This window comes from Phaethon aethereus (assembly GCF_964289735.1).
Source record: "Phaethon aethereus genome assembly, chromosome: 6".
NCBI classification, from domain to species: Eukaryota; Metazoa; Chordata; class Aves; order Phaethontiformes; family Phaethontidae; genus Phaethon; species Phaethon aethereus.
Window position 1 is genome coordinate 23407617 of NC_138580.1, and position 26453 is coordinate 23434069.

Consider the following 26453-nt stretch of genomic DNA (forward strand, 5'->3'; position numbering starts at 1 on the left):
ATGGGCAAGATGGCGGCGCCCAGAGCTGTCAACGTGCTGCGGGGCGGAGGTGAGTGCGCGCCGGCGCCGCGCGGGGGGAGGCGCGGGCCCGGACCGGCGCGGCGCCTTGCCCTCCTCTCGCCCTTCCCGCCGGCAGCCGCTGCTGTTGCTGGGGCTTGCTTTGAATCGCGGAGCAACAAGTCCCGCCGCCCGAGCGGCGGAGAGAGCCCCTCCGCCAGCCGGGGCGACCGGGGCGCGGCAGGGCGTCCCGGGGCGGGGGGCGTGTGTGCCGGCGGGGGCTGGGGAGCCTCAGCGGGGTCCCGCAGCAGCGGCCGCAACTGTCAAGTCTCGGCTTATGATTAAGGCGCGTTCCCTCGGCGCTCTGCCAGGGTGCGAGGCCGGCCTGGCCGCCTCACGGGGCTGACGCGGCCCGGCGCGGGGCGGCACCTGCCCTCTCAGTAGTGGTGCGCAGTCCTGGGGCCGGCACAGTACAGGTAGGCCACAGGAGCATTTTGGTCTAGTTTTGCTGTGGTAGCTTCAGTGCTTGGCAAAAGAAAAGCGATGTGGCAGAAGTGTCTATGATTCTTCTACCAACCCGTTCCACTGCAGAACTTTTTACAGGTTGACGTTTCAGTGTATGGAACGGCTTTTCAGGGCCCATCATTCCTCATACTGCCAGGTCCTCCTAAAAGCACCTTTTCTGCCACATAACCTTTCACAAGTGCATCACTCCCGTGTGTCTTACTGACTTATTAATACAGAAGAACAACCGTACAACATGCAGTACTTTGCTGAAAAATGTGTTATCTTACTGGCATAACAGTGTTTCCCTCTCATTCTTACCCTTGGTGTTTTATTGTCTCATGTTAGATAAGATGGGAAGCTCTTCGGGGCACACCATTCTGGGAATGTTTCTTTTTAACTCCTGTTGTAAAATCTTAAATGTGTGAACAGAAGGAAATACCTCACAATAATCTTAATGAAAGACTTGTATAATTAAATTTTTTAAAGACTGTTACATACTTAATGTAGTAATAGGGGATAGAGTGATCCCAGATTAATTTTAATTTAAGGATTAAACTGAATGCTGTGTGCTTTTGGCTAAAGCATAATATTGCAGTGCTTTATAGCTGGCTTAACAAAATTTCAATCCCTTTTCTCATGTTACTGATCCTGATCTTCTACTGTACTTTTACTTTTCATTCTATCCAACAGTGTTGAAAAACGCTGCAAAATGTAAAGGCCTTTTCTTCATAGTTAATCCTGAATTTTGCAGGGCAGAAGTGCCACATTAACTTTTTTTCAGTGGTGAAGGCTCACATTCATAAGGAAATTTCTGTTTGACTGTACTCTTGGAATCTGAGCATCTGCTGAACTCTGGGAAGAGCTGCAACATTTGGCCTTCAGAGTCTCTTATTTGTTTCATTGCTAACAGCTGTCAAATGTCACTCTTTCATGTGTGTGGAACGGAATCACATTTTTTAGTATATAATACCACACAAAAAATGGTTTCTTTGTTCGAATCTTAAATTAATTTAAATTTAGTATGCAGCTTCGTACTATTCTTCATTATCTTCGGCAGTTCTGTGTCTGCAACCTTTTTTTTTCTTGATGTTGTTTTGGTTGTGTGTCTGTGCCCTCCACACCTAGAAACCCAATGTCTGTCATACAGTTAAAAGAGCCAAATCATTTAAATTTGTTAAGCCTTCATACCTTCCCTTCAGGCAGCAAACCTTGTTCAGCTCCCCTAGTGGATATATATTTCCAGAAGTTGAAAAAGCAAAACTGTCATAGTTCACACAAGACTAAATCTAATTTTCTCTGAATTGGACAGTTCAGTATAATTTAATTTGCAAATACTGAAAGACAGAAGTAATTTAAATTAAATTTCTGTTCACCTAAGGGAATCTATTCTACCTAAATTGAATGAAAATTACTTTTTTATGTCCTCTTTTGTGATATTTTTCCATATTTCTGCTGTTATGTTTTTATAAATAATGAAAGGTTTCCGTATTATGGAACTGTTTCTAGACAAGTGCTTTTGAACAGCAGAGATCTTGGAAGTTTTTATGCTGGTTAAATACTTCCTCTACATATCAGAAGGACTTAGGCTAGCCTAAAAATTCTTTATTATATTTGGAAAAAGAAAATAAATTGAATGAAATATTGTAGGAATTTAAAAAGACAGTTTGTGCCTTTTCAGTAGGCATATTGGGAATGTATTTGAATAGTCTCTGCCTTGCTAGTGTCAGAATTTCAACACTGTCAACCCAAAGAGAACGTACACAACTTTGGAAGAGTGTGAGTGGCTTGCCCAAACCTTTGTGAAATTCAGTATGTTCAACCACTGCGTTTCAGAGCAGCGTCACAGTGCATTGAACTGCATTTTAGCTGCCACCCTTTCTTGATCAGTATTTGAAAAGAATTTTACAGGTGATGCATAGAAGTGTGAATTGCATTTACTATTTTGTAAAAGAAAACCAAGAAACATCCAGAACATGGGCATATCGAATCTGTGTGTCATGTCACGTTTTGTATTTACAAATAGTACCGATTATATGGTGATTTCATTGGCTTGTAAATGGTCTAGTTACATATTATGGCAGTCTCAGGTATTCCAATAATTGCATCTGTGATACTTCATTGGTAATAAAATAAAGCAGATGACATCAAGGAACTGCATGTCTACAGATATAACTTATATAGTTTAAGGCATAATAACCTCTTATTGATTTATTCATTTTAGGCAAGTAAATTACTGTAGAGTAGAAGCCCCTAATTTCTTGTAATGAAGTTGCAGGACCTTGAGCCACGGGAAAATACTTGATGAGAAGATGTCCCTTGTAAAATGAGTTACTTACCGTGTTAAATACTGATATAACTGATTTCTTATCTTGCTTCCCTATCTCTAACAATGAATAAGTATTCTGTAATAACTTATGTGGTGTGTTATTGGCCAGACTTTTAAAGTTAATTTACGGTAGGCTGACAGTCGGTGATACATCTCTAAGATATGTAGTCTATGTTCCCAGGCTGCCCATTTGCCCATTGATGCAGAGCCTTTTAGAAATGCTCCTCTTTCCCCTTCCCTTAGTAAAATTAAGAGGAGATACAAAACCTTGTTTTTAAAAAAGCAGGGGTGCATAGCTGGAGTTTGATTTTGTTGCAATACAGCTTCAAAGCCTCACGCTTCCAAGTTTGACTGGAAGTGCTGAGTCTCATTAGAAATCAGTTTTTTCTTTTTTTTTTTCTTTTTTTAGTATTACAGAGCATTCTTATTTGGGCCATATAGATCACAAGTTTGGTCCATGTGTCTTGTCAGTAACGCATGGTTGAGTATTGTCTATACTCTATAGTTATTCTGAGTAAAATTGAGTACTTCAAAGGAATAATAAACTCTTCTCCAGCAAGGTATTTATAAGAAAATCATCAACCTATTCTGAAGTACTAGAGAAGATAGAAATACTAGTTTGGACCCTGCAGAGAGTGGACTAATCAAAGAAGGTGTAGCAAATGACTGAGGCAATATGAAGTGATTTGTTTTACATCCTTTAGATAGAGTGCATATATAAATTTTATTTAGTGGTTTTCTTTGTGGTCAGATATGGCTTTGCTGTTTAGGATGGTAAAACGGGCAGTCAACTTTTAAATTACCATTTTACGTTGAACTCTGCATGTCAGTGTACAGAAGCATGCTCTGGAGTCTCCAGCTGGGAGGTGGTTAAATAAATAAATAAAGTGCCTACTGTAACTGTCTTCAAAATCTCCATTTCCATGGCTTTTTGATTTCCAGAAACATGGTCAAGATCAAATCAGTTACCTTACTGAATAACTGTTGCAGTTTCCACCACCTGCAAGGGGAGAGGGCTGTCTTCACTCTCTGGACTCTTTTTTGCAGCAGTTTCTGATATCCTGTTGCCATCACCAACTCACTTCTTCTGTAGGTGGGAATCTGGACTTGCTGGCATGTCACCTCCACACCCACGCTGCCTGCTACAGAGAATCTGGCATCTTTCTGAATAGATAGCAGAATCAGCATCTGAACCAAGTTGAGGCATCCTTCCCCCAGTGTGCTCCTTTTCCTTTCCTTTTCCTTTCCTTTTCCTTTCCTTTTCCTTTCCTTTTCCTTTCCTTTTCCTTTCCTTTTCCTTTCCTTTTCCTTTCCTTTTCCTTTCCTTTTCCTTTCCTTTTCCTTTCCTTTTCCTTTCCTTTTCCTTTCCTTTTCCTTTCCTTTTCCTTTCCTTTTCCTTTCCTTTTCCTTTCCTTTTCCTTTTATATTTCTTCTACTTTTATTCATGAAATATTAATTCATTATCCAGAATTCATCAAACACCTGTGGTCAGCTTTGTTTCATGAACACAGCTGAGGGTGCCTACTGGTCCTTGTGGAAGCAGGGGACACCCCTGTGAAAAGTAAGATTTTGAACTGTATTTTGGGGACATGTAATTTCCGTTACCTTAACCTTAGTTTGGAGTCAATCTTATCATTATTGGTATTTAGCCAGTTTGTGCATTCTGTCCAAATGGGAACGTTTTTTTTTCATTGCATTGGAATTGGAGTTGACATAAAACATTCTACCAAACTTAAGAAATTGAGTGAATTTGGGTTAAAGTGGTAGCATAAAAACTTTACTGAATCTTTTACTAAGCAGTATTTCTGATACACATGATCTATAACTTCCATTTTGTTAGTCTGCAGCCCTTGATAATGCTCATGGTCTCATGAAATGCAAACTTTTCAGTATTTTTAAGAGGAAGTGATAGAAGGGCTCAAAATAAGGTAATTTTCTTTTTTGTTTAAATCAAAGCATGCATGCCAGATTTTTTAATTGGCATATGCTACTGAATCAATCTGTTACCCACCTTTTTGGTGATGCATTTTGAAATAGGAGTTACATTTACTTTTTAAAAATTCTTGTAGCTTGCCCTTTGCTAAGTGTACTTAACCGTAAGCTTCAACATATATGAGATTATTCTCATGTTAGGAATGAATCATAAAAATTTTACTAGCACTATTAATATTCAAATGCTAAAAGTATCTATTGATCCGTATCTTCATTGCCATTAAAAAGAAACTTAGAAATGTACAACTCAAAAAATTAATTCTCAGCTATGGTAACTTTCAATACTTTTAAGCTAATGCTTTTAAAAAAATTAACCGTAGCATATGCAGATAACAGTTTTGGGGATACTTGACTAAACATTTCCTGGTATTCCAGACTGATAATGAAATATGTCCTGTAATTCTGAGGTTTTTTGTCAGATGAGAAAAAGTGACTGAAAACTTTCTAGCGAAAGTTTGAAAGATCAAATGACGCATGGCTGCACTGTGCAATATATGAGCTGGGCAATTAGCTGGAAGAAAGTATTAATTCACATTTTCCATTAATTTGTAGACAGACTCATGTCTCCAGAATTCAACATTAGCATTATCAGCGGCAAATGGTGCACAGTAGAAGTTCAAACCGTTTGATTGTAGTACACTTTTAACATTTTTCAAGTGATCCTAAGGTAGTTTCATCCCTGTCTTGAAAATAATCAGGCAGACGAGGAATTATTCCCATTTCAACAGTGCAGCAATGAGTAACTCTGGGGGAGACATGCACTTTCATGGTTTGAGGCACGAGAGAAAAAATATTCCCCTTTCAATAAAGTGTTTAATTGTTCTCTTCTTTCAGCTGAGAGGTAATGTATTGTTGGCAGTACACAGCCCCTTTGTTCTGACAAGATCTATCACTTCTGGCTGTGGATGGATTTGTAGGTTGTGGTTTCTCCGTTAGCTTAGGTTTCTCAATCAGCATTAGCTAAGGTTGTATTTAAAAGAAGGGAAGTCATTCGCAGATGTCCAGCTGTGGCATGAGTTGGATCAACTTGTTGGTCTACTTGAAAAGCAGGCGCCACGGTGGAGGCTGTGTTCAAGTCGGCAGCTCCCTGGTCCGGTTTGTTGCAGGAGGGAGGGCGACTTATAAAGCAGCAGCGTTTTCATGTGCGGTTACAGTTAAGTGATCTGTGTTAGGCATTACCTGAGTATTTTCAGTTGGTGGCTAGCTGCTGAAACTTGACATTTTCTGCCACATTGACAGCTTTGTTGACCCATGCCTACTCATGTAGCCATTCATTCCTGTACATAAAAAGTCTTTTCTTCTTTGTAGGAGCGTGCCCATTTAGCTGGTGCTGGAGTGTCACCGTTGCAGTTAGAGCTAAAATCCACATGGAGACAAAATTAATGACAAATTCCTGAAGAGCACTTAGTTTCACCCTTTTGTGAATGCTTTCTCTGCTCAATGTCCCTGGTACCGTAGGTGGTTAGGTCCCAGGCAGTGTCCTATATCTGCCAGTACCTAGTCTGTTATAAATGTATTGGACAGGTAGATTTTTAGATACCAGAAGCTAAGTGAGGTAAGCCTAGCTATAATTCTTCAGGCAAATGGAACTGTTTTGGAAATATGTTTTACATGTATCATATTCCACTTTTCAGAGTTTTCCTTAAAGCTCACCTGGACCTTTCCTTAAACAGAAAGGAGCTGCTTTCTCTTTCCATTCCCATCGCAGAGCTCTGAAACTTTTACACGATCTGTAGCAGCTCACCACCCTGATGCGGCGATTCTCTGTAAGGGCTGGTGTCCAGCTGCATGCATAGGCTACTGACTCTGAAGGAAAATACCAGAAAGCTCTGGGAAAGCCTCTACCAAGAAACTGGGATGCTCTATCATAGGGACTTGTTTTGCTGCTGTGTTTCCAAAATAGGTTTTACAGTGCTCTCTCAGGTCTTCAGAGTTAGACGTGGGGGTGTCCGTGAGCAAGGACCACTCCCTGTCTGCACACACAATTTTTGCGTCACCTGCCAGAGGCTGTTGTCCTCATCTGGTGTTTCCTTACCTGGCTTCAAGTATAGAAGCAAAGTCTCAACATAATACAATGTAATAGGGTGGAAAGTCTGAAATGGAAAGTCATGTCTGTGATTTGTATTCCAGGTGCGCAGTTCAGTGCTGGCTTTGGGCCGCATAAAAGGCAAACTTTGTCTCTTACTGAAGGGGTATGTCTCCTCAGGCTCACAAATGCACCGTTAACCAACATGCAAATCTTAGTGCTGCTCTGCACAGAACCAAATGACTGATTTAACCTTCTCTATACTCATACAGCAAATCACTGAAATAAAGGATACCACTTCACAATCTCTAGGCATTAAATTCAAGAAAAGAAAAAAAATACAGTCTCTTAAAATCTACACCAGAAGATAACCCTGCCAAGCCTACAGGATCGAACTGCAAGTGAAGTCTCTGGCTTCTTGGTCCTTCCATGTTCTGTTACTTAAAACATCAGGAATAGTGGTAAAATATATCACAGGTCTCTGGTGGTCTCTAAGCTTGTTTACTGTAATATGTAGCATCTGAAGAGAAAGAATGAAGGACTGAATCATCCCTAGAGAAATTCTGGACCTCGATTGTGAATTATATTGTATTTTAGAGAAGATAGCTCCACTACCCAAAATCACAGGATCAGATGCCATATGAACATATAGTATAACATTTTTTTGCCCCCGAGAGCTCACAGTGCAGGTAGCTGTGGCAGACAAAAGGGACTGAAATCGTGAGCACTAGCTGACGGATGGAGAAACTGTAGCACCGAGGGAGTAATTTGTGGTGGGTCTTGTGGCAGCGCAGCATCAGCAGGATGAAATGAGGCCTGAGGCTGCCCTAATGCCTGCTGCTCCTAACCAGTCTAACACGCAGATTAACAGTGGACATGTACAAAGTAGCTTTCTGCATTTAGATAAGGTTTTCCTTTTACTGAAGCTTTTGCCCTGAATTACCCTGCCTAGACCAGAAGCTGGATTTAAGGTGTACGTAAAAACAACATACTACCTGTCTGTAAAGTTTGGGAATTGTGTGTTGTGGGTGTTCTCTAGCTGTGCAGGGGACTGGGAGCCCGTCTGGCATGCTTCCTCTCATTTCTTGTGTGGTTTTCTACATATAGCTGGAGTAGGAATGTAAGGTTGAGGCTACCAAAAAAAAATTTCTAGTGTCATGGTATTTTCTTTTTTTATTCTGAAGAGACTTGGGTTTTTACTGAAGTCACATTGAAGACAAGCTACTTCTGGTCTTGAACCCGTTCTGGTGCTAAAGCTGCAGCAGAGGTGTGTGTCATGAAGTTTAAGCTGGTTTTCCTTCTCACGATATTCAGACATAGCAGACGTAATGTTCTGGTTGTGACAGTTGTGATTCATGAGGAAATGTAAGTGAAAGGTTTGGAATTTTTCAGCAATCTTCAGTGACAGTTCATTGACCACTGCAAACTGTGATTTCAAAGTAGTGCTTGATCGTGTATGCAGTCTGTAAAAGGCCTTTTCTGTGCTAAGATCACCTGTAGGATCCCTAGTTACAACAATCTTCTCAATTCAGATGGTATAATTTTCCCTCTTTTTTTTTTTCCTTCTCCCCTGCTCCCAAACGAGCACATTCCTGTAGCACTTTGAAATGCACCTCTGGCAAGACAGACTCGCTGCCTCTTCTTCTCTTTGACAGTTTGACGTAGTGATGTGCCAACCCTGGATAGCTTGCAGTGCTTCTAGACACCATATCCCAGTGCTGTCGATCTAGCAATATTTATTAGCATTAAAATTTAATTCGAAAATATTTTGAAGTAATGTGGTGGGAGGGAGAGTGGGTTATAGGGCAATTGCTTTTTTTTTTTATGTTGTGCCTGTTCAAGCTGTGTGCATTTGTCACGGTGGTTTCTTTCCTAAAGATTTCCATTTGAATCGCTGTTTGTTAAAATATATACTTGTGTGCCTGGTCTGACTTTTATATTACATATGTGAAAAAGCAAGAGAACATATACAAGGAGCATTCTGCACATTATGCGCGCTCTGCTTTACAGTTATTGCATCCTGTAGAAAGGCTGTTTGGCTACAGCACTGTTTTAATTTCATTTTTTAGTTTTTAGTTACACATTTCTGGAGTCTCCCTGACCACTACTGTTACCTGATGGTGCCTATATTTCATCAAGTTTAGACAAGCAGTCTACCTGGACCTAGGCCCAGCGGAGCTGCTGTAACTGATGAACATGATCCCCTCTGCCTGGGAATCCAAGACCTGTAGTACCACAATTCCCAAGGGAATTGAAAGAAAACGGTGTTCAAGCCTTGCCTCCTGCTTTTTTTATTTTCTTTGTTGTTCTTACATAGTATTGCCTTATACTGATGGGTACCATACCTCACCATGAATAAAATCTGGTATTTGTTGATAATTAGGAGAAAAGGTTCTTTTTAACCTAGACTGAAAACAGAGCAGGGAAGAGCAAGAGCACAGGCAGTGACAGAAGTTCCTCTGACATCTCTTGATTACTGCTTGCAAATAAAGTGACAAGTTATTAAACAAAATAACAAAAGTGTTGCAGCACTAGTGTTATCATGTTGGGGTTTTTTTACTACGTTATAATTTTTATGCTTCCAGAGTTTAGTGGATACCATTGCATATTTTAATTTTGTTCTTGCATGTTTCTCTTTAATCTGTTTCATTCTGTTAGAAAATCTGCATTTATGTAAACATTGTATATTATTTTAGCTCCAGAATATTATAATGGTGGATATTTTTATTTAGAAAAAGTTTTTATAATTTTTCTATGATTGCAGAGTGAGTGTTAGTGTTCAGTCTAATTAAATTTAATTGCATTTCCTGTATGTTTTATTTTTAGTTTGCTCTTATATGCCTTTATTTTCATCAGGTGTTGTAAATTTGACATTTTTTTTTTTTAAAGTATGGAGTTGGCAGTCAGGCACACGCCCACTTTAAAGCAATGAAGTAATTATCTTAAAATTCTTCTAAATGCAGAGAACATGTAGTTTCTGCTTAATGATCAAGAGCTGTTTCTTCATATTGTTTTGGATTGTGTGACCCTGTTAGTTTTTTCTTTTGTAAGTTTAAAAAGTTAAGATGGAGAAGAGTAATTAAAAACTACATCTTTCTTCCTATTCTAGCTTTTATGTCCAAGTCAGGCAGGCAGAACATGTGAATTACTCTTTTAGCTACATGCATTTTTGTCATTGTTCATTTCTCTTTCAATCCTCGTATTTACTCAACTAACATGTTATACCATTGATTGTAGAGAGATTTTTTTTCCTTGATATCTTAAGAAAAAGTGTGGAAAAATTTGCCTTCATCTATTTCTTGTTTTTCTGTTATTGTAACAGTTTGTCTGACTGATTTGTTTTTCTGAACATGAGCTCTTCACCCTAGGAGGAACTACAGTGGGTGTAGAACTGGTGAAGCTCTGTGATCGCAAATGTGAAGACTGAATAGATAAGGATTCTCAGATTTACTTATTTAAATCTAGTGACTAACAAACATCTGAAATAAAGATGTCATTACTAAAAATTCATTATTCTTTTCCTCTGGGTAAAGGAATAGAAGGTCTGCTGCAGCATAGTACATACATTGTGTTACAGTTTACATCTTCCAGGCTTCTTGTCTGTTCCAGGTTTGCCATTCCTGGTATTGCTGAGGTTAAAAAAAAGAAGAAAAAAAAAAAAAAAAAAGGATTAAAAAAATTCTTATCAGATCTCTTTAAACCTCAAAACAGTAAAAGTATAATCATGTGGTATATTTTTTCCAGTCACCAGCAAGGGAGTTACTGTTCTTGCTAGACAAACTTCATTCTGAGTTTTTGATAATTAGAGAACGCCTGAGGAGTGAAGCTGAAGTTTTCTTGCATTGTGGCCATACTCTTGAGGCCACAGGCTTCAGGTTTCTGTTGTCTGTATTGTAGGAGTCTCCTGCCCCAGAGACTGTGCAGCAGTTTGCAAAATCAATAAGGGAGAGACGCAAGAGGCTTTCACCAACACAGAGGCTTTCTCAGCTCATTGCTCAGTGGCCAATCAGAGTCTCAAGAGTCTTTGGTGTCTTGTGGACTTCCCAATTCCTGGGAAGTTCTAGCAGTCCTTGGGAACTCACCTGCTTTGGAAACGGGAGGCTCTCCTGCTAGTCTGCTGGCATTCTTCTTGCAGTAAGACAAGTTCTCCCACGGCTGCATGGCTAAGAGCAGGCATCATCTCAGCACAGGGCAGGGTTCAGGTCCTTCATGGGACTAGGAACCAGGGGCCAGGGATTTTGGGGGTGGTGGTGTGCATGGCCTTGGATAAGCCATTGAACTTTCTGTGTCTTTCTACACTTACAGTGCAGATATTTATCTACCTTGCAGGTGCGTTGGTTGAGATTAATGAGTTGTTTGTAAAGCACTTTGGAGATGAAAAGCACTATAAAAATGCTTAGTATTATTATGTATGAGCTCTTGAGTGCATAATAGCTGTTTGCCTGACAGTATTTAAAGCAATTTGTTGCACACTAAGTATGAAAGGCACTGTATGAATCAAATTCTAGTTTCCATTTAAGAAAAGTCACTCCTATTTTGTGTTCAGCAGTTCAGGTCACACCATTGGCCTTCGGTGTTGTCTAGAGTGAAAACAGACTCTAGAAGATTTTTTAAAAGGAACCGTTTCAAAACTTTTAAAACCAGATTATTATATAATAAGGTTTTCTTCTCAATCGGTCATTTCTTATTCTCTTGCTATGTCTTGGGTTTTGTTTGCCAAATTCCCAGATCTTCTACCTTCTCCCATTTTGCCAAATGCTTTTTCTGTCCCTTCTTGTGCTGCTGTCTGAACTGCTGTAACTTTTCTTTCCCTGACCTTTCTGTCTATCTCTGTAGCTGTCACCAAGCTCCTGTTCTTTGCACCGTTTCTTCTTGGTGGCCATTTCCACCTTACACAGGTTTCCTCAGCCCTTCGTATACCTGTCCCTCACTTTGGTCATTCCTGCACCTGGGCTTGCCATGCCCCGAGGAATCTCCCACCCCAGGTGCTTGCTGGCAGCCAGTGCTGCACAGTATGGTGCTCTTCTTCAGGATGCTTCTCTGATAAATGTCAGGGTGAACTGCCTGTCAGACAGGCAAAACCATCCACAGAAGGGGCAGCGTTGCTCTGTGTTTGAGAGCAGACCTACCTGTCTGTGACCTGTTGCTTCAGTGATCTTCAAGCTTTTGGAGCATGGGTTTTTCTAAGCATCCTCCAGTGGCAATGTGGACTCCCATGTAGAGAGCTGAAACAAATTGATAATGAACTTACCTTCTAAAAACATCTTTTCACAATCTTTGGATGTGGCCATCAAATTCATGGATTTCCTCGAATCACAGGTTGGAAACCTCTGCGTCTTGTTTATTATGTATCAGCACCATATAGTCTGTCCAGTTTGGGTAATGAAATACTCACTTTGGCCCCAATCTTGGTTTACTGCGTTGGGTTAGAGACGTGAAAGAAACAAATGCCCTATCTTAGAAAGATTCACACTCATATATAATTACTTAAGTGCAGTCCCCTTCACTTTATAAGGTGTGTCACATAACCAGAACAGTGCATGTTTTAATTGTAGGAGTAAAATGTGAGAGAGTAAGCACAAAAATTCATATACCACAGACAAAGGTCTTGTAGTTTATTGGATGCAATTCAGGTGGGAAAATACAGTGTGTAGCTATGTTTAGTACAATAAGAAGTGTCAGAATTCTCTATTTTGTCTTAGTTATTGCATTATCTTACTATGTTTTTAAAAGGGTCTAGGAGAAATCATTTAAGGTAATGTTTACAAGCTGAACTGTTCATTGGCAAAGGGCTTTATCTGTATAACTAGCTGTTCCTCGGAGGTAGTTACTACAGATGTTCCTGGACAGGGGAGATTTGAATTATTTTTTTTTTCTAATTCTTCTTAGATAGTTCATATTAAAAACATTATTTAAGTGGAAAACAACCTGGAAATGTTTTATGACGTAGAAACAAAGTATGGAAAGTTTGTTTGTGTATTGTGTTAAATGACTGATTCCCTGGGGAGTTCTCCTTTTAGAGCCGTGGTTCTTTCCGAATCAGTAGATGTCTTTCCCTTTACTTCTTAATTTCTGAACAAAGAGGAAAATGTTGGAAACCAAGTGTTCAACAAACTGCTGCACTGCATGGAAGCCTTAGAAAAAGGGAATAAAGGGCTCTTCAGAGCTCCTCAGAGGTCTTTTGGCAAGCATACTCTGTAGCGTGCAGCCTGAGAAAACTTTCATGAGTGTTTTTGAAAGCCGTACTATTCTCTTTCGAGTTTAGATAATAAATAAGCAGACATTCTTAACCAGCTGTATAAAGTCTCCAACTTTCACAGTTTAAAGATGTTTACTTTCAGGAATTTATGGTTAAAATACCTGTTTAAAGCTGTGTTTCCATTTTAGATCAAGCTCATTTTGAAACATGAAGGACAATTGTAGTAATGAATATGATCTAAATGAATACATCAATACTATGGCATATCAGATGTTCTCTAAAGGAATGTGTTACACTTCTCAGATTATCTGTTTCATGTTTAGTTGGAAATTAGGTCCTGCCTTATGTATTTTTTAAGTTATGAAAGTCAAGAGGCATGGCATAACATTGAAAGAAAATGGCAAAGAAATTGTTTGTTTGTCACATAAATCCCAGCTGTTCAGTCTCAGGTTTTCTGATAGACACAGGTGAAGATGGAGTTGGAAAAAACCAGCAGTGAGCTCCTAACCTCCTTCCACAAGTCATAAAAATGAAGTCCTATATGTAATACATGGTGCAGTCACTGCATATCTCCTCGTATGCGGCTTGGGTTCATAGCTCTTGAATGTGCTTGTGAACTCATCTAGAGTTGTTGACTTGAGGTCCTTCTCCACTGGACGAAATGGATAGTCATCTTGCAAGGAGATCCTGGTTTGGCGGCCAGATGAGGTGTTTCCCACAGTGGTTTTGTGCAGGTCTGAGAATCGAGTCACACTCTTGCATTGTGGATGAAATGGTAGGTGGGGATTAGGCTTAATTTCATTGCAGTGTGCCTTCTGAACTAACACCTATGAGGTGACTAGGCAGGTCTCACCTCTCTGACCTATTTCTGGTTGTTCTGCGCTGTTTATTATTATTAACCTACTTTTTATGTCTCATGACAGAGCCTTGAAGGAAATTAGTGTTCTTCAAAGAAATAAATGAAGTAGTGGGACTTGTCTGGGTTTATAAAGATTTGTTCATGCTCTGGCAGACCCTACTAATTCAGCAGAAGCTCAGCTCATGAGAAGAGCTGTCTTCTGGGAAAGCTTAAACCAGTTCCTCAAAAAGATCAAGTTGTACCAGCAAGAATTATTTGCTGGTATAGCTCTGTCCCCGCCATTTTCTGAGAGGTATCATTACATTGTCTAAGAGTTTTGGGTTTTAGAGTACTGTCCTTCACTAATGCAGAGCAACACAAAGACTGCAGGAGAAGTGTCTGTTTCTAAAACCTGCTTGATAAAGACAGTCTTGCTTTTGTTCATTTGGGGTCTGTTTTGTCTGAATAACTCTTTTGTAAAAACTGTTTCAAGAAATCAGGTATAGAATAAGGTAGCTGGTAGGCGAACTTTGGCAGCTTTTGCTGCAACAGTATGCCCAACTGTAGGACCCAGCTGGAGGTTGCAAACAGGTTGGTGGGAGGTTGCCAGCTGAAAGTTCAGGCAGCTGAAAACAATGTGCTGGGGTGGCTGGGGTAAAGGTACCACTTCTCTCCTCTCCCCTCTGGTGCAATAAGTGGTGATGATGGACTACCCACATGCCACACCGTGAGCAGGCATGGCGGAGGCAAGGGTACGTAGCTTCTGCTGACTGTGCTGTTGCAGTGGTGGCAAGCACATCAGAGTCAACTTTGCTGTAGCCATTTGCTCAGTGAATAGGGAGCCCCAATGCTTATAAAACTGTGGCCAGGGCCATAAAATCAGAATTCACAGTCCCATCACTTTGCAGTAGGCCATGCGGGTGGAATGAAATGGACTTCACATTTTCCGTTACTAGAATATGCAGCAGGATTCTTAGTGCATAATTTACGGAATTCGCTGATTTGGGAATGACTTTAGAGTCAAAAGGAGTTGAGACCTCCTCCTGTACATCTCATCTACAATTTTGTCACATATAACTTCTGTTATCACATGTTTCATATATTTAAGCACCAAAGCTCCTCGCTCAGAATTTAGCCAGGCGTTGGGCCAAAGTCATCCAAGAAACAGAGCACAGATATGAAGTCAAACGCAGAAGATGCTAGGTCCTGTGACTGGGCTTCTACAGAAAGTTGTGGGAGCACCAGCACTTGCTCCAGAGATGAGGCCTTTATAGTCCATCTGTCCAGCTCTATTTTATAACCCTCAGAATAATTTATAGTGCATCATGAGTCAGATCTGAATAGTGGTTTAATGAACAATTTCACTGTCCTGATTTTTTTAATTAGAAAAATAGTGCTTTTTGTAGCTGAAATAACCAGTAACATTGAGACATCAACATTTCCCCATGCAAATCTGCAGGTTTAATAAGCTGTGGTCAAGATGGGTCTGCACTACCATCAGATTTACCAGGAACTGCTAGGATCACTCACCTGTCTTGGTAGCACTGATGTGTACTTCTTGCCACATGCATGGCTTTACTGCTAGCCTATTTTTTATCTGTTTCTTCAGTCCTTCCCATGAGCACCACACAATGCAGTATGTCCCTTTTTTTGTATCAAATTGAATGGCAAGTCTCTGCAAAAATTTTTCTTTTTATGCAATTAATATCTTTACAAATTTTGTCCGTTGTGTTAGTTCTGCCTCTGGAGCTCTTTCTATCTAACCAAGCTCCAAATGAATTAACACATAAGCAAGCTGTGTTCTGGTTGAAGGTTTTCTTCACTTGCTGGCTCCTGTCTGAGCAACTGGGAGATCCAGCTGTGGGCTTCGGTTGCTGCCCATATGGGTCTGTCTCTCCAATGGGCAATACTGTTGCAAACCTGTATATTTAAACCACAAAACTGTAACAACAACAAAAAAAGAGAGTGAAGGTGGATGTTGGACAAATCACGCAAGAAAATCTAAAACTTCTGAGATTAATTTGCAAATTAGTAATTGGTTAAGTGGATGTGCTCATAGAGAATTTCATGGATTGCTGCCCAGCTTTGCAGACAGGGTAGCTAACCCTGCTCTGAAGAAATACCTGTCATATTTAGCTGGCAAGTTAGATTGTCTTGTGGAAAGGAAAACATTTGTTGCTTCTTACAGATCTACTATCTGTGCAGAAAGGAGTTGTGCAAATCCTTTTCAGACTAGAAAAGGAGTTGGAGACCTAATCTCTTGTGAAGACCCTTTGCTTATTCAGCCAGTCTTAGAAAATCAGATGATGTAGTCGTCCAATAAAATATAGAAAGTGAGTGAATAGCCTGGTGAAGATAGTGTAGAAATTAAGCATTCTGGTTTTTTGAAGTCTGCCTGTGTGGGGAGTGGCTGTCATGGACCTTCCTGTACCTGTCCTTGGACCACTGTATGCAATAGGGAGGGGTTCTGTGGGTGACTGATACCTGTAAAACGTGCATCAGGAGAAGTGATTGGGAGCATGATCAAGATTTTGGAGGTGTGGGGCACTGCCAAAAGTGCAGCTGGACTGCATGATCTGCTCTCTAGGGATTAAGCAGCTGCTGTAATTTGTGACTTACTGTCTTTGTTTTAACAAGGTGAGTGCTGCTTGCAGTTCCTCCGGGAAAGCTCCCATAAGCAGTAGCTGCGGTGTTGACTGTGGGGTATGGGTCAGTGGAGAAAGCCAGGTCCTTCTTTACCACTCAGGGCTCCCAGCTAGCTCTTGGAAGCCAAATGTGACATTTTCTCACTGGAAAACGCGGGGCCAGATAGGCAGGGCTGGCGCCAGTCCCAAAGACTTGCTTTGGAAACTCTCAGATGTTGCATGTCACTTGTCTTGATGTGGATTACATGGGACAAGGGCGCAGAGGGAAACGAGTGTGCCAGATGCTGACCTGTACGTGGGTTGTCACACCATGAAATACAGTGATCTCTCCTCCATGTTCCCAATACCTAGAAAAGGTCATGGCAAAGACTTAACCTTAGTCATCATATTGTTTAATTTACTGTAGATCAGCCACCAGGTCAGTGCCCACAGATGCCTTAGCTCTTTGCACTGAGCAGTTACTGCATCCAGTTAAGGTGGCTGCTGTACCCAGATGTTTATTAGGTACTGGTGAAACACTTGTCCAGGGCATGAGTGTTGTAAATGAAGTCTTGTGAGGTCTGAGTAGTTAGAAACCTCCTACTTTGCCATATACATATAACCTCCTACTTTGCCATACTGCTTTACTTTAAAAGCTGAATCTTAGTTCCTACCCCCCTTCATTTACATCCATGGATTGGAGAAGGAAGCACGGTAAATGCTGTCAGAGAAAGCCGGTGGCCCATGCCCACACCATGTTACTGGTTTTCATATCTCCAAATCAGTAATTTGGGGTTGTGTTGGCAAGCAAGTGGCCAATATAGCTTCTGGAGAAGAGATGTTATGTGTGCTGTATCACTGACACCTATTTAGCAAACAGCAGCTACTTTCAACGGTAATCAAAGCCCTGTTACACTGATCAAACGTGTCATCTCTGCCTTTCTAGAGATTTTGTGCCATGGTAGTACTTTTGTGTTTGAGGCAATCTTGATCACTTTTTTTTTTAATCCTAGTAATATATTTATTGAATAAATGAGTCTGAATGTTTGGTACCTGATCATCCTTTCTTTCTTTCTGCCTGTTTTCTACTTATGTTCTTTCCCTTTAGCATTTATTAGAACAGTTTCCCTTTCCACAGAAGTGCTATGTTATTTATAAATTACCAATTTATTTGCAATATACCTTATACGAAATGGGCCGTAGATGATGGTTACATGGCTTGAGAATAGACCCCTTAATTTTGAAGTCTTTTATAAACAATTGGCAATAATGGCCCGATCCTGTGTCCTTTGCTTTAGTGGGAGTTTTCCAACAAGGCTATTTACGCAAGAACAGCCAGGCTGCCAGCGCAGCGTCAGCGGACAGCACGCGTTTACATTCAGCGCAGTTGCATGTCCCTGTGCCAAGAACAAATTTTGCTGATTCAAATTTGTTCAGTTTGTCAACACACAAGCTCCCATTGAACTTCACAGGACGAGAATCATTCTTGGCACGGGGCCGCGGGCAGCGCTGCCGGCACCGGCTGCAGCGAGAGCGGTGCACCAGCGAGAGGAGCAGCGCCCAGCCTTGGCTCCCTGGTTTGCGAGGCTCCTGTAGCATGTGTTCGCTGTTGTTTGACTAGTGGGAAGAGTCAGTGATAAAAAGGGATATCCTAGATTAGTTTTCAAAGCGGTTTTTTTTTTTTTTTTTTTTTCTCCTTCCCCTGACTGTCTGGATGATTAATGTGAATAGGAAAATACTGTTGACCCATTTAAATCATGTTAGACGACATCCATTGCTCATCTGCATAATGAAATACACACTGAACATTACAGCCTAAGAGCCAGTGAACTACAAAAATAATATTTTACTCATTTAGATTATGAAGTAAAATATAGGACATTAGTACTAATCATAGTATTAAATTTTAAGCCATGCAAATTGTAATTGTCAGCAAAAAAGAACTATAAGTTGAAAAGGCTATTAGCATTTCAGCTTTAACAGTTAATTTGAGTAATCTCTTTTTGTGTGTGTGTGTGTGTGCAGCTTAGAAAAGTCTATATACAAAACATTTAATAGTAAGTGCAGGAGTGTTTCATATCATTATTTAATTTTGATCATTAAAGAAGAAATGTTAGAAATATTAATTTATAGTATTAAAATGTATTGACATTTTATATTACAAAGAGTAAACTGTAATCCTTACTTGGATAAAATCAAACCTAAATGGCGTATTATTTGTAACCGAGAGATGAAATTATTTTAATAATTTATTTAAGTACCAAAGCAAAAACTGAAGCCTTTAAAAGTATGGATTTTGTCATACTGAAACATCATTTTCAGCATTTTAAATTAAATACAAATTTTAAAGTACTGAATTTAGGCTGCCAGGTTTCTATGGTTACCTACCTTTCCAGCAGTTTGGTGAGATGTGTAAATAGGCCTATGAGTCACTTGTAATTATTTGTTTTTTGTTTGTTATAGTTGTAATTCTGTGTTCAGTTTGAATCTAATATAGCTCACACCACATGCTTTGGTTTATGTATATTTTAGTGCGTATGATTGACAGTGATTGAGCATTTCTTATGGAGTGCTTGTTTTTTTTGTCATAAGTGATGTATGTTGGTACTTCTGAAAATGTAAACAACTTCTTCCTGTATCACTGTTTGATAAACAGGGACTTCTATGATAAGAAAGAGGTCTTTGTAAATGTTAAGCAAGGAGATAAGTGAAAGGTATTTAAAAAAAAAATTGAAACAGCTCCCAAACATTATACCATACTCTTCCAAGTTCGACCCATAATCCTATGATTATATTTCATTCAGTGACCCAGATGTCACGTATTTATGAATAAGCTTCCAAGGTATGCACTAATAGCACATACTAATGACTGACAGGTTTAAAAATGAATGTTTTAATAAGGATGTTAGAAGCTCTTGATTCAAACATCTTCCTTGTGCAGAGCATCTTCTTGGAGGAGAAAAAAAAAAAAGAGCTTGTTTCCACCGCCACCACAATAGTGTAGTAGAAACAGCTGTAAACTCTTATACCTCTCTGCTCATCTATTTTGAAGTCCACGTTATAGGATGTAATTCCCCAACCTTGTACTCTTCACTACAGAGAGGGACATGTACGTGTTTTCTCAGTAAGGATTCACTGTCCTAACATAACTTGGTTTTTATGTGAAAACAGGACAATACAAGTAAGTAACAACATTTAATACAAGGCAAGAAACACTGCTAGCAGTTATTTTTACCAAGTTAGTAGTAATGTCATCTTATTTTATTAGGGTATTCATCCCAGTTGCTATCAGTAAACACTTTTTTTTTAATTTTGAGATGAGACTGGCTAACGATTCAGGAATCATCTTGTATCCTTAGAGATTTGGCTGCAGGTGCATTGAAAATAATTATTGTAATGGATCTTATATTTTGTGTGGGGAAAAGACTGACACCATTCTCTTCCTGTGTCTCAAGCTACACAGAAAACCCTGATAGGATGTTCAGGAGCAGTCCTAAATTTTCTATGCAAAGTTTACTCTTATTTCAACAGCCTTGCTCACCCACTGAAAGGGTTTCTGTGGGAAACGTTTTTTGTGGTGATTCAGACACTGTTTCTATTTCGGGTGGAAATTTAAGAGGGTAAAGCAGAATTTATTTTTAACATTTAATACTGTGTTAGTATATGTTATATATATTTAATACTATATACTGTGTATATAGGACATAACCACACCAGTTGAAAAACAGTTGTTTCACAGAGCACCTGAAAAGATTTTATCCCAGCAGTATTCAATGAATGTTAAAGCGGTGGGTGGGTGCATATTAACAAGAAGATTCAGTTTTGTGTGTGTGTGTAAGGACTATTTGAATAGCTTATTATTTTAATCTGAAACAACTACTATTTTTTAAATGGAGTAACTTGTTCCAATAGTTGTTACTTCCCTACAAAGTCAAAAAAATGAGTAAAATAACCAAGCAAAAGTAATTCCTGTGATCTTTTAAAAAACCTAGATAGTGATTGAAAGATGTATTTAAATAGGCAAACCTGAGCAAATATGTTTCTCATTCTAATTTATTCACTTTATGATAAATTAATTTACTCAGTATAGGAATGCAGTAACATAAGAGGAATGTTTCTCCTGCTACTCACAGAAGTTGAAACTTGCCAGATGCTGTGATCTGGAGCCTCAATTCCCCTGATCTTAACTGTGTATGAAACTCTTAATATTGCTTTGTCCAGCGTTTGTACCCGACTTGTTTCATTTTGCTGTGATACTGCTTTAGGCAACACTTTCTTTCTATTTTCTACTTGTGTTATTCTATCAGAGAGAGAAAGAAAATGTAGTAGAAATAACACTAGGGTGGAAGGCTGTATTGGAGAACTGCAATGCCATGTTCCCAAAGTCAAGCCTGTACAGCCCAGTCCTATTTTCTGTAATAGACAATTAATTTCCTTTCATATATGAATGAATATCATTCGGATATAGTTAGATTGTACTCTGTATTTTTTAAATCCTATAATAAAATGGGAAAGTGCTGTTTAATGATACCAGAATTTTGCTCAGTTGGTGAATTTATTTCTTATTCTGGCTTGGTGAAGCTGTGTGTGTATACATACATATACAACTGCTCAGTTGGTCAGAGGGGGTTTTAAGGATATAAAATTAATTTTTCCTTTTGCAACTTTAACAAACAAGAAGACTGTTGGTTGCTGCTGATAAAAGGTGGCACCGAGCCAGCTTCCTGAAGGAGCTATGGGGAGGGTCATGGCTTGTCATGACCTGGCCACTATTACTTGAATGTTGTTATTATTGGGATGAAGTACCCTTAGGCTGTCATCCTTCCTGTAAATAGAACAGGTTCTGATTCTCTGTTGTTTCCCAGTTTACCAACTTGTAGAACAGCTATTTTGTTGGCCCTAAGTTTGACTGAATAATGAATTAGAACAACAGCATTATTTCAGAAGGCTCTGATTCATCATTTTAGTGTGCTGGTCTAGATGAAGTCATAATAAGGAAAGCCAAATGAGAATGTCTATATAGTTTGTAAATTTGCACACAATAAAAAAACCTCATTTGTATTGGCATGCTACAAATTGCCAGGTTCCACTCTCTGTGAAGTAAAGGCAAAATTGTAATCAGCAGGGAGCTTAACTGGTCCTGAGGGCCAAACTTGATTTTTTTTTTGGTGTCATTGAGGAATCTCAGTGGTGTCGGCAGAGGGGCTGACTCCATTCCCTTGGAGTTGGTCAGCGTTTGGCCATTGACTTGCTTTATTGGCTCTTAGGAGAGTAATGAGAACAGCAATTTTGTTAATGCCTTTATTAACTAAACATCTTCTGTCATTAACTTCCAGTTAATTTCAATAATTAAATAAAACAATGCCAATTAGAATATAATGTTTGCAAGATACTAGTCTGTATTTTGGTTTCTCAGGGTACAGTCATAAGCATGCTGTTGTCGAGGTTTTCACCAATGTGTTGCTGTTGTAACTGAAGTCACGTCTATCCTGATGAATATTTCATTTCCCCAATCATGTTATTAAAACCAGAGTGTTTTTACCCTTTCATTTCTGTTTTCTCTTTTCCAGTACCATCATGACAGCTGTGGCTGCGTCCTGTTTACAAATTGCTGCTAGTCACATTTTCAGTAGTCCTTGTGGGTTTTGCTTTCCCCTAATATGGGCAATTAGGAGGAAATATTTCTCACGAGCATGGCCTTGCTCTTCTCCTTGTAATGACATAGGCCTGCAATCCAGGAAACAGTGCTGCATGGTGTCCATGTCCACGATTTCCTGATGTGGGAAAAAAGTGTGGAAAGCATCTGGAGAGGAGGAGACCCCCTTTACCAGCTTGTTTCCTGTGAGCGAAATTGGAAGACCTTGTCTCTGCAAATAGATTTCAAAATAGAGTCTGCCCTTTGACTGTCTCCATAATTACACAGCGCTCTCTGTATTTTATTTGGCTGCCAGAGCAGTTAACCCCTGGAAGTAAGGGGCTGATGATGGCGTGACCAGCACGGGTATGCAGACATGACCATGTGAATACACTCTTGTTTGGAGAAGCCTGTCGTTAAGACCTCATTACAGTATACTTTTACCAAATTTAAAAATTATTACGTGTTGGGTTATGTTGATTAAGATATGTTATATCCTTAATGTACAGAAAATGCAGAGGTATTAGTTGCAAAAAAGGAAAAAAAAGAAACAGAAAAAAAGTTCCTTCGTGGCTTTGATGTAATCAACATCTGTCAACAGAATGAATTTGCTTTTGTTTAATTTCAGGGGCTCTTGTTCTTCTACTTGGCCCAATCAGTTTCAACTTCTGCCTCAGGCATTTCCCTATGTTGTTCTTCCCACTCCCCCCCCTGCCTTTTTTTTTTTTTTTTTTTTTTTTTTTTTTTAGCAAATGCACAGGTTATTGCTTGTGAAATGTGAGCTCCTCTTCTGCTACACAGGTTACACAGAGTTGGAGAGAACCTTTAATCTTTCCCATCCTATTTTTGAAGCTTGGATGTACCTTTACAACACAGGGATTACAAAGTCAGTGTTTTATTAAGACAGAATTACAATTACAAGTAAAGATCTATCAAACCACAGCCATTATTTTGGATTGAAAAATGGGAACATTTGGTAATTAATAGTAAAAAGCTATACATATTACCTAGTTGCATTGGTTGGATTCCACATATCATTACATATACTGATTTTTAATACCTCACTTTAAACTTCATTCCTCTGAAGTTTCAGCAAAATGAATATTTGCACAAGAACCAAAATTATGATATAATATTAAAATAACCTGACAAGCCAAAATAATGATTTCTAGTGTTCTACCCTCAAATGCATATATACCAAGAAAATCTCCATGGTCATTCTTTTTTTAAGTTTAAAAATATATATATAAATATTCAATCACATATTTAAAAATTAGTTATCTGAACAATGCTTTTGATGTTATTTGTTCATATAAATTAAGTAAGATTTACTTTATCAAAAGCAAGTTGATTTTATTGCCTGAATCGGTTGGATGTTATTTCTTGTAACCCTAAATAATTTTGGTACTATGCTTCTGTTGATACTATGACTAAATTATTCTAAAATACCTTAAATTTCTTTCTTGGCTCTTTTAAGATGTACTCTTGTATTTATTGTATCTTACAACTGTCATGAAGTTTATCCTGTGGTAACATTTTTGCTAATTGCTGGGAAAGTTGAAGTCTTTCATAAATAATTACAAAAAAAATGGTTGCTAACAGTCACATTTGATGAATCATGTAGATGAGCAGTTTTTTGCATGGCTCTCACACACCTCATTCATCGAAAACGTAGCTGATAAATTGCTGTAACTCTTAAACAAGAAGCATTAGGAAAAGGCTTATGTGAGAGTTCATTTCCAACATCTCCCTTGAAAAATACTTCTTGACCAGAGGAAAATCACATTTAAATGACTAAAATCGACTTAATTAAGGGTCATTAATAGAGATACACATAAAAAACTCTCTACTCTGTGAGTGAAATGGGAGCATTTCATTATATAGTGCAGCATGCATGAACAGATAACAATTAAAACAGACCTAGAGTAAAAGGCTAATAAATATAGGGCACATTGTACTGCAAAATCAGTCACTTAAAACGCTCCCACCCATCATCACACTTGAATTCTATATTCAGCCCCTTTGGCTGACTTGTTTAAAAGAAAAAGGAAATGTAATTTCCACATAAAATAAATTCATCTGGTAATTCACAAAAGCTCACAGTGCATATTTATACAAATTAAGGTCTGTAGGGTATGCTGAGGAATCCAGCGGCTCCGGCAGGACATGCGTGCGTACGGATCGCACAGTGTGATTCAGTGTCGAGTCAGAGGAGCAGTTGTCTATAATCCTCTGTGCTCAGCACATCGTATCTGCTGGTTGATTCAGTAACGCTGGTAATAATTCTCCTTATTGCAGCTGATAGTAAATATTCTGTTACTCGTGGCAAGTGACGTAGCTTTGCTGTTGGGGGAGAGAAAAAACATAAAGGGTCAACTTTGCATCCTGGCTGTGCTGGCGTGTTTCCAGGCTACCCGGCTTCAAACGCTGGGCTCGCTCCGATGGCTGCAGTTTCCACTGGCAGCTGCACAAATCCCATGTTTATGAACTATCTTACAGTAATTAATATACACAAAAGCTTAGCAAAAAGGATGTGCTTGAGCAGCAGTGTTGCAGAAGTAAATAAGGCACTGAGAAAAGCTTTGATAGGTGTAAGGGATGAGGAGGAGGGAATATCTGAGCCAGACTCGGAGAATACAGCCAGTTGTTCCTGTCTTCAGTGATTGATGATGTTGCTATATCGAATTAGCTGTGAATGTGGGAGCTTTAAAAATAAAAGGAGCTGTGGAGACATTAGGAAGGCCTTCTTAAGGAAGGAAGTCTGTGGATGGACTCCAGATTTTCATTATAAAACAGTAACTTCATTATATTTTAATGCCATTTTATTTCATTTTATTTTTACTTTGTAGGAGAATGTTTTCTGTTACAATTTTTTTTTTATTTCAAATAAAGGTTTAGTTGTCCTGTGTTTATAAGTCTTGCGATGTATTTTAGGAGTCATATTATACCATGGTGATATTTATTTGGTTGTCACTTTTCACCTGTTCAAGTAGTAGATATTTTTGTATGCGTCTGGTTTGTAATGAGTAGTTAGTAGAATAACAACAGACTACAGTACCTTATTATCCTGTTATCTTGTGACAACACTTACAGCGTATGTTTGGGAGAATAGAGGAAAAAATTTTGTTCCAAATAAAAAGGTATCCCTTCTGAATGTGGGATAGTCGATAGGCATGCACCCATGAATATAAACTGGTTTAATGTATTTAACGGTGTGTATTTGGGTCATTTGGAGTTTTATCGTTGAATAATTGACAAGCACACTCGCACCTTTTTTCCTCAATTAAACTTTTACACAGTAGACAAGGTGCCTGGGCAGCATGCCGTGCGTCAAGGAGAGCATTTAAAATACACGTTCACATATTTATGTCCGTGTAGACTTTAACTGACCACATCAATGAGTGTGGGTTTTCAATATATTTATAATACCTTCAGCTGCGGTAAGAGCAAGATACTTCCACTGCACTCTGTAAAAGAGCTGCTAGCAAGCTGACTGCTACTTCTGATGTCCCAAAAGTTGCTGCCTCAGCTGATTCTGTGCTTCCAGCTTCCAGAAATGGGTACAAACCGGCCAGGGGGTTTGTTAAGACACTTTGGGGTCTTTGGATGTGCTTATACATTGTGCAGGCTAGATGGCCCAGATTTTATTTTTTTTAATTACACGATGATTTTTTTCTTGTGAAGGAGACCCTAGGAAAGCAGTAGATGATGAAGTTGTTGATTAAATGTTAATTAAAACACCACCAAATCAATCCACTCTCTCTTAACTGGGCAGCTCCACTTCCATGGAGACACCTGAAGCAGGCAACTTCCACTGGGATACCTAGGTTATACTGAGAGCTTGATCTCGGTCTCCAATTCTGCCTTATTACTTATAAACAATTTTTTAAAATGGTAAAAATTTGCTTGCATTGAGTAAAAGTCTTTACAACCTTTCAGATGTTGTGCAAATTCAGATGTTGGTAACCAAACGTAGCACTGATCAGTGTGCAAAAAGACAGTTTGGAACATTTCTAAAGCAAACCCCATGCAACTATTTCATTCATTCTCCGTTTTGCGGCTCCAAAAAAGGTGCGTAACTCAAATCTCCTGTATATCATGGAATGCTGTAAAAAGGCTGTCTATAAAACCAAGTGTGCATGTGGAAGGATAATTTCTGCATCTGGACCTGATAAATGCATCCAAAGGAAAGGAAGGTACACTAAAAACATACAAGATATGGAAGAAACTCTTCTAAAAAAAAAAAATCTTTTTTACATAGTTACAAAATATGTAGTAGACTCATTTCTTAATTTCTGTTATATAAAAT

The 26453-nt window shown here is 39.1% G+C and overlaps 1 protein-coding gene across 2 annotated transcripts in view; it reads left to right on the top strand.

The window, feature by feature from the left end:
- Positions 1-26453, top strand: part of METAP1D (methionyl aminopeptidase type 1D, mitochondrial) — a gene marked incomplete at both ends in the record, with an annotated part of 49143 nt that continues 22690 nt past the window's right edge. Inside the window, one exon of one of the 2 annotated variants that reach the window (XM_082001140.1) lies at positions 1-49. In XM_082001140.1, coding sequence (XP_081857266.1) covers positions 1-49 — 49 coding nt within the window. Of the gene's footprint in view, positions 50-22286; positions 22351-26453 lie in introns of those variants that run through there. The other variant, XM_082001139.1, reaches the window with a different exon arrangement.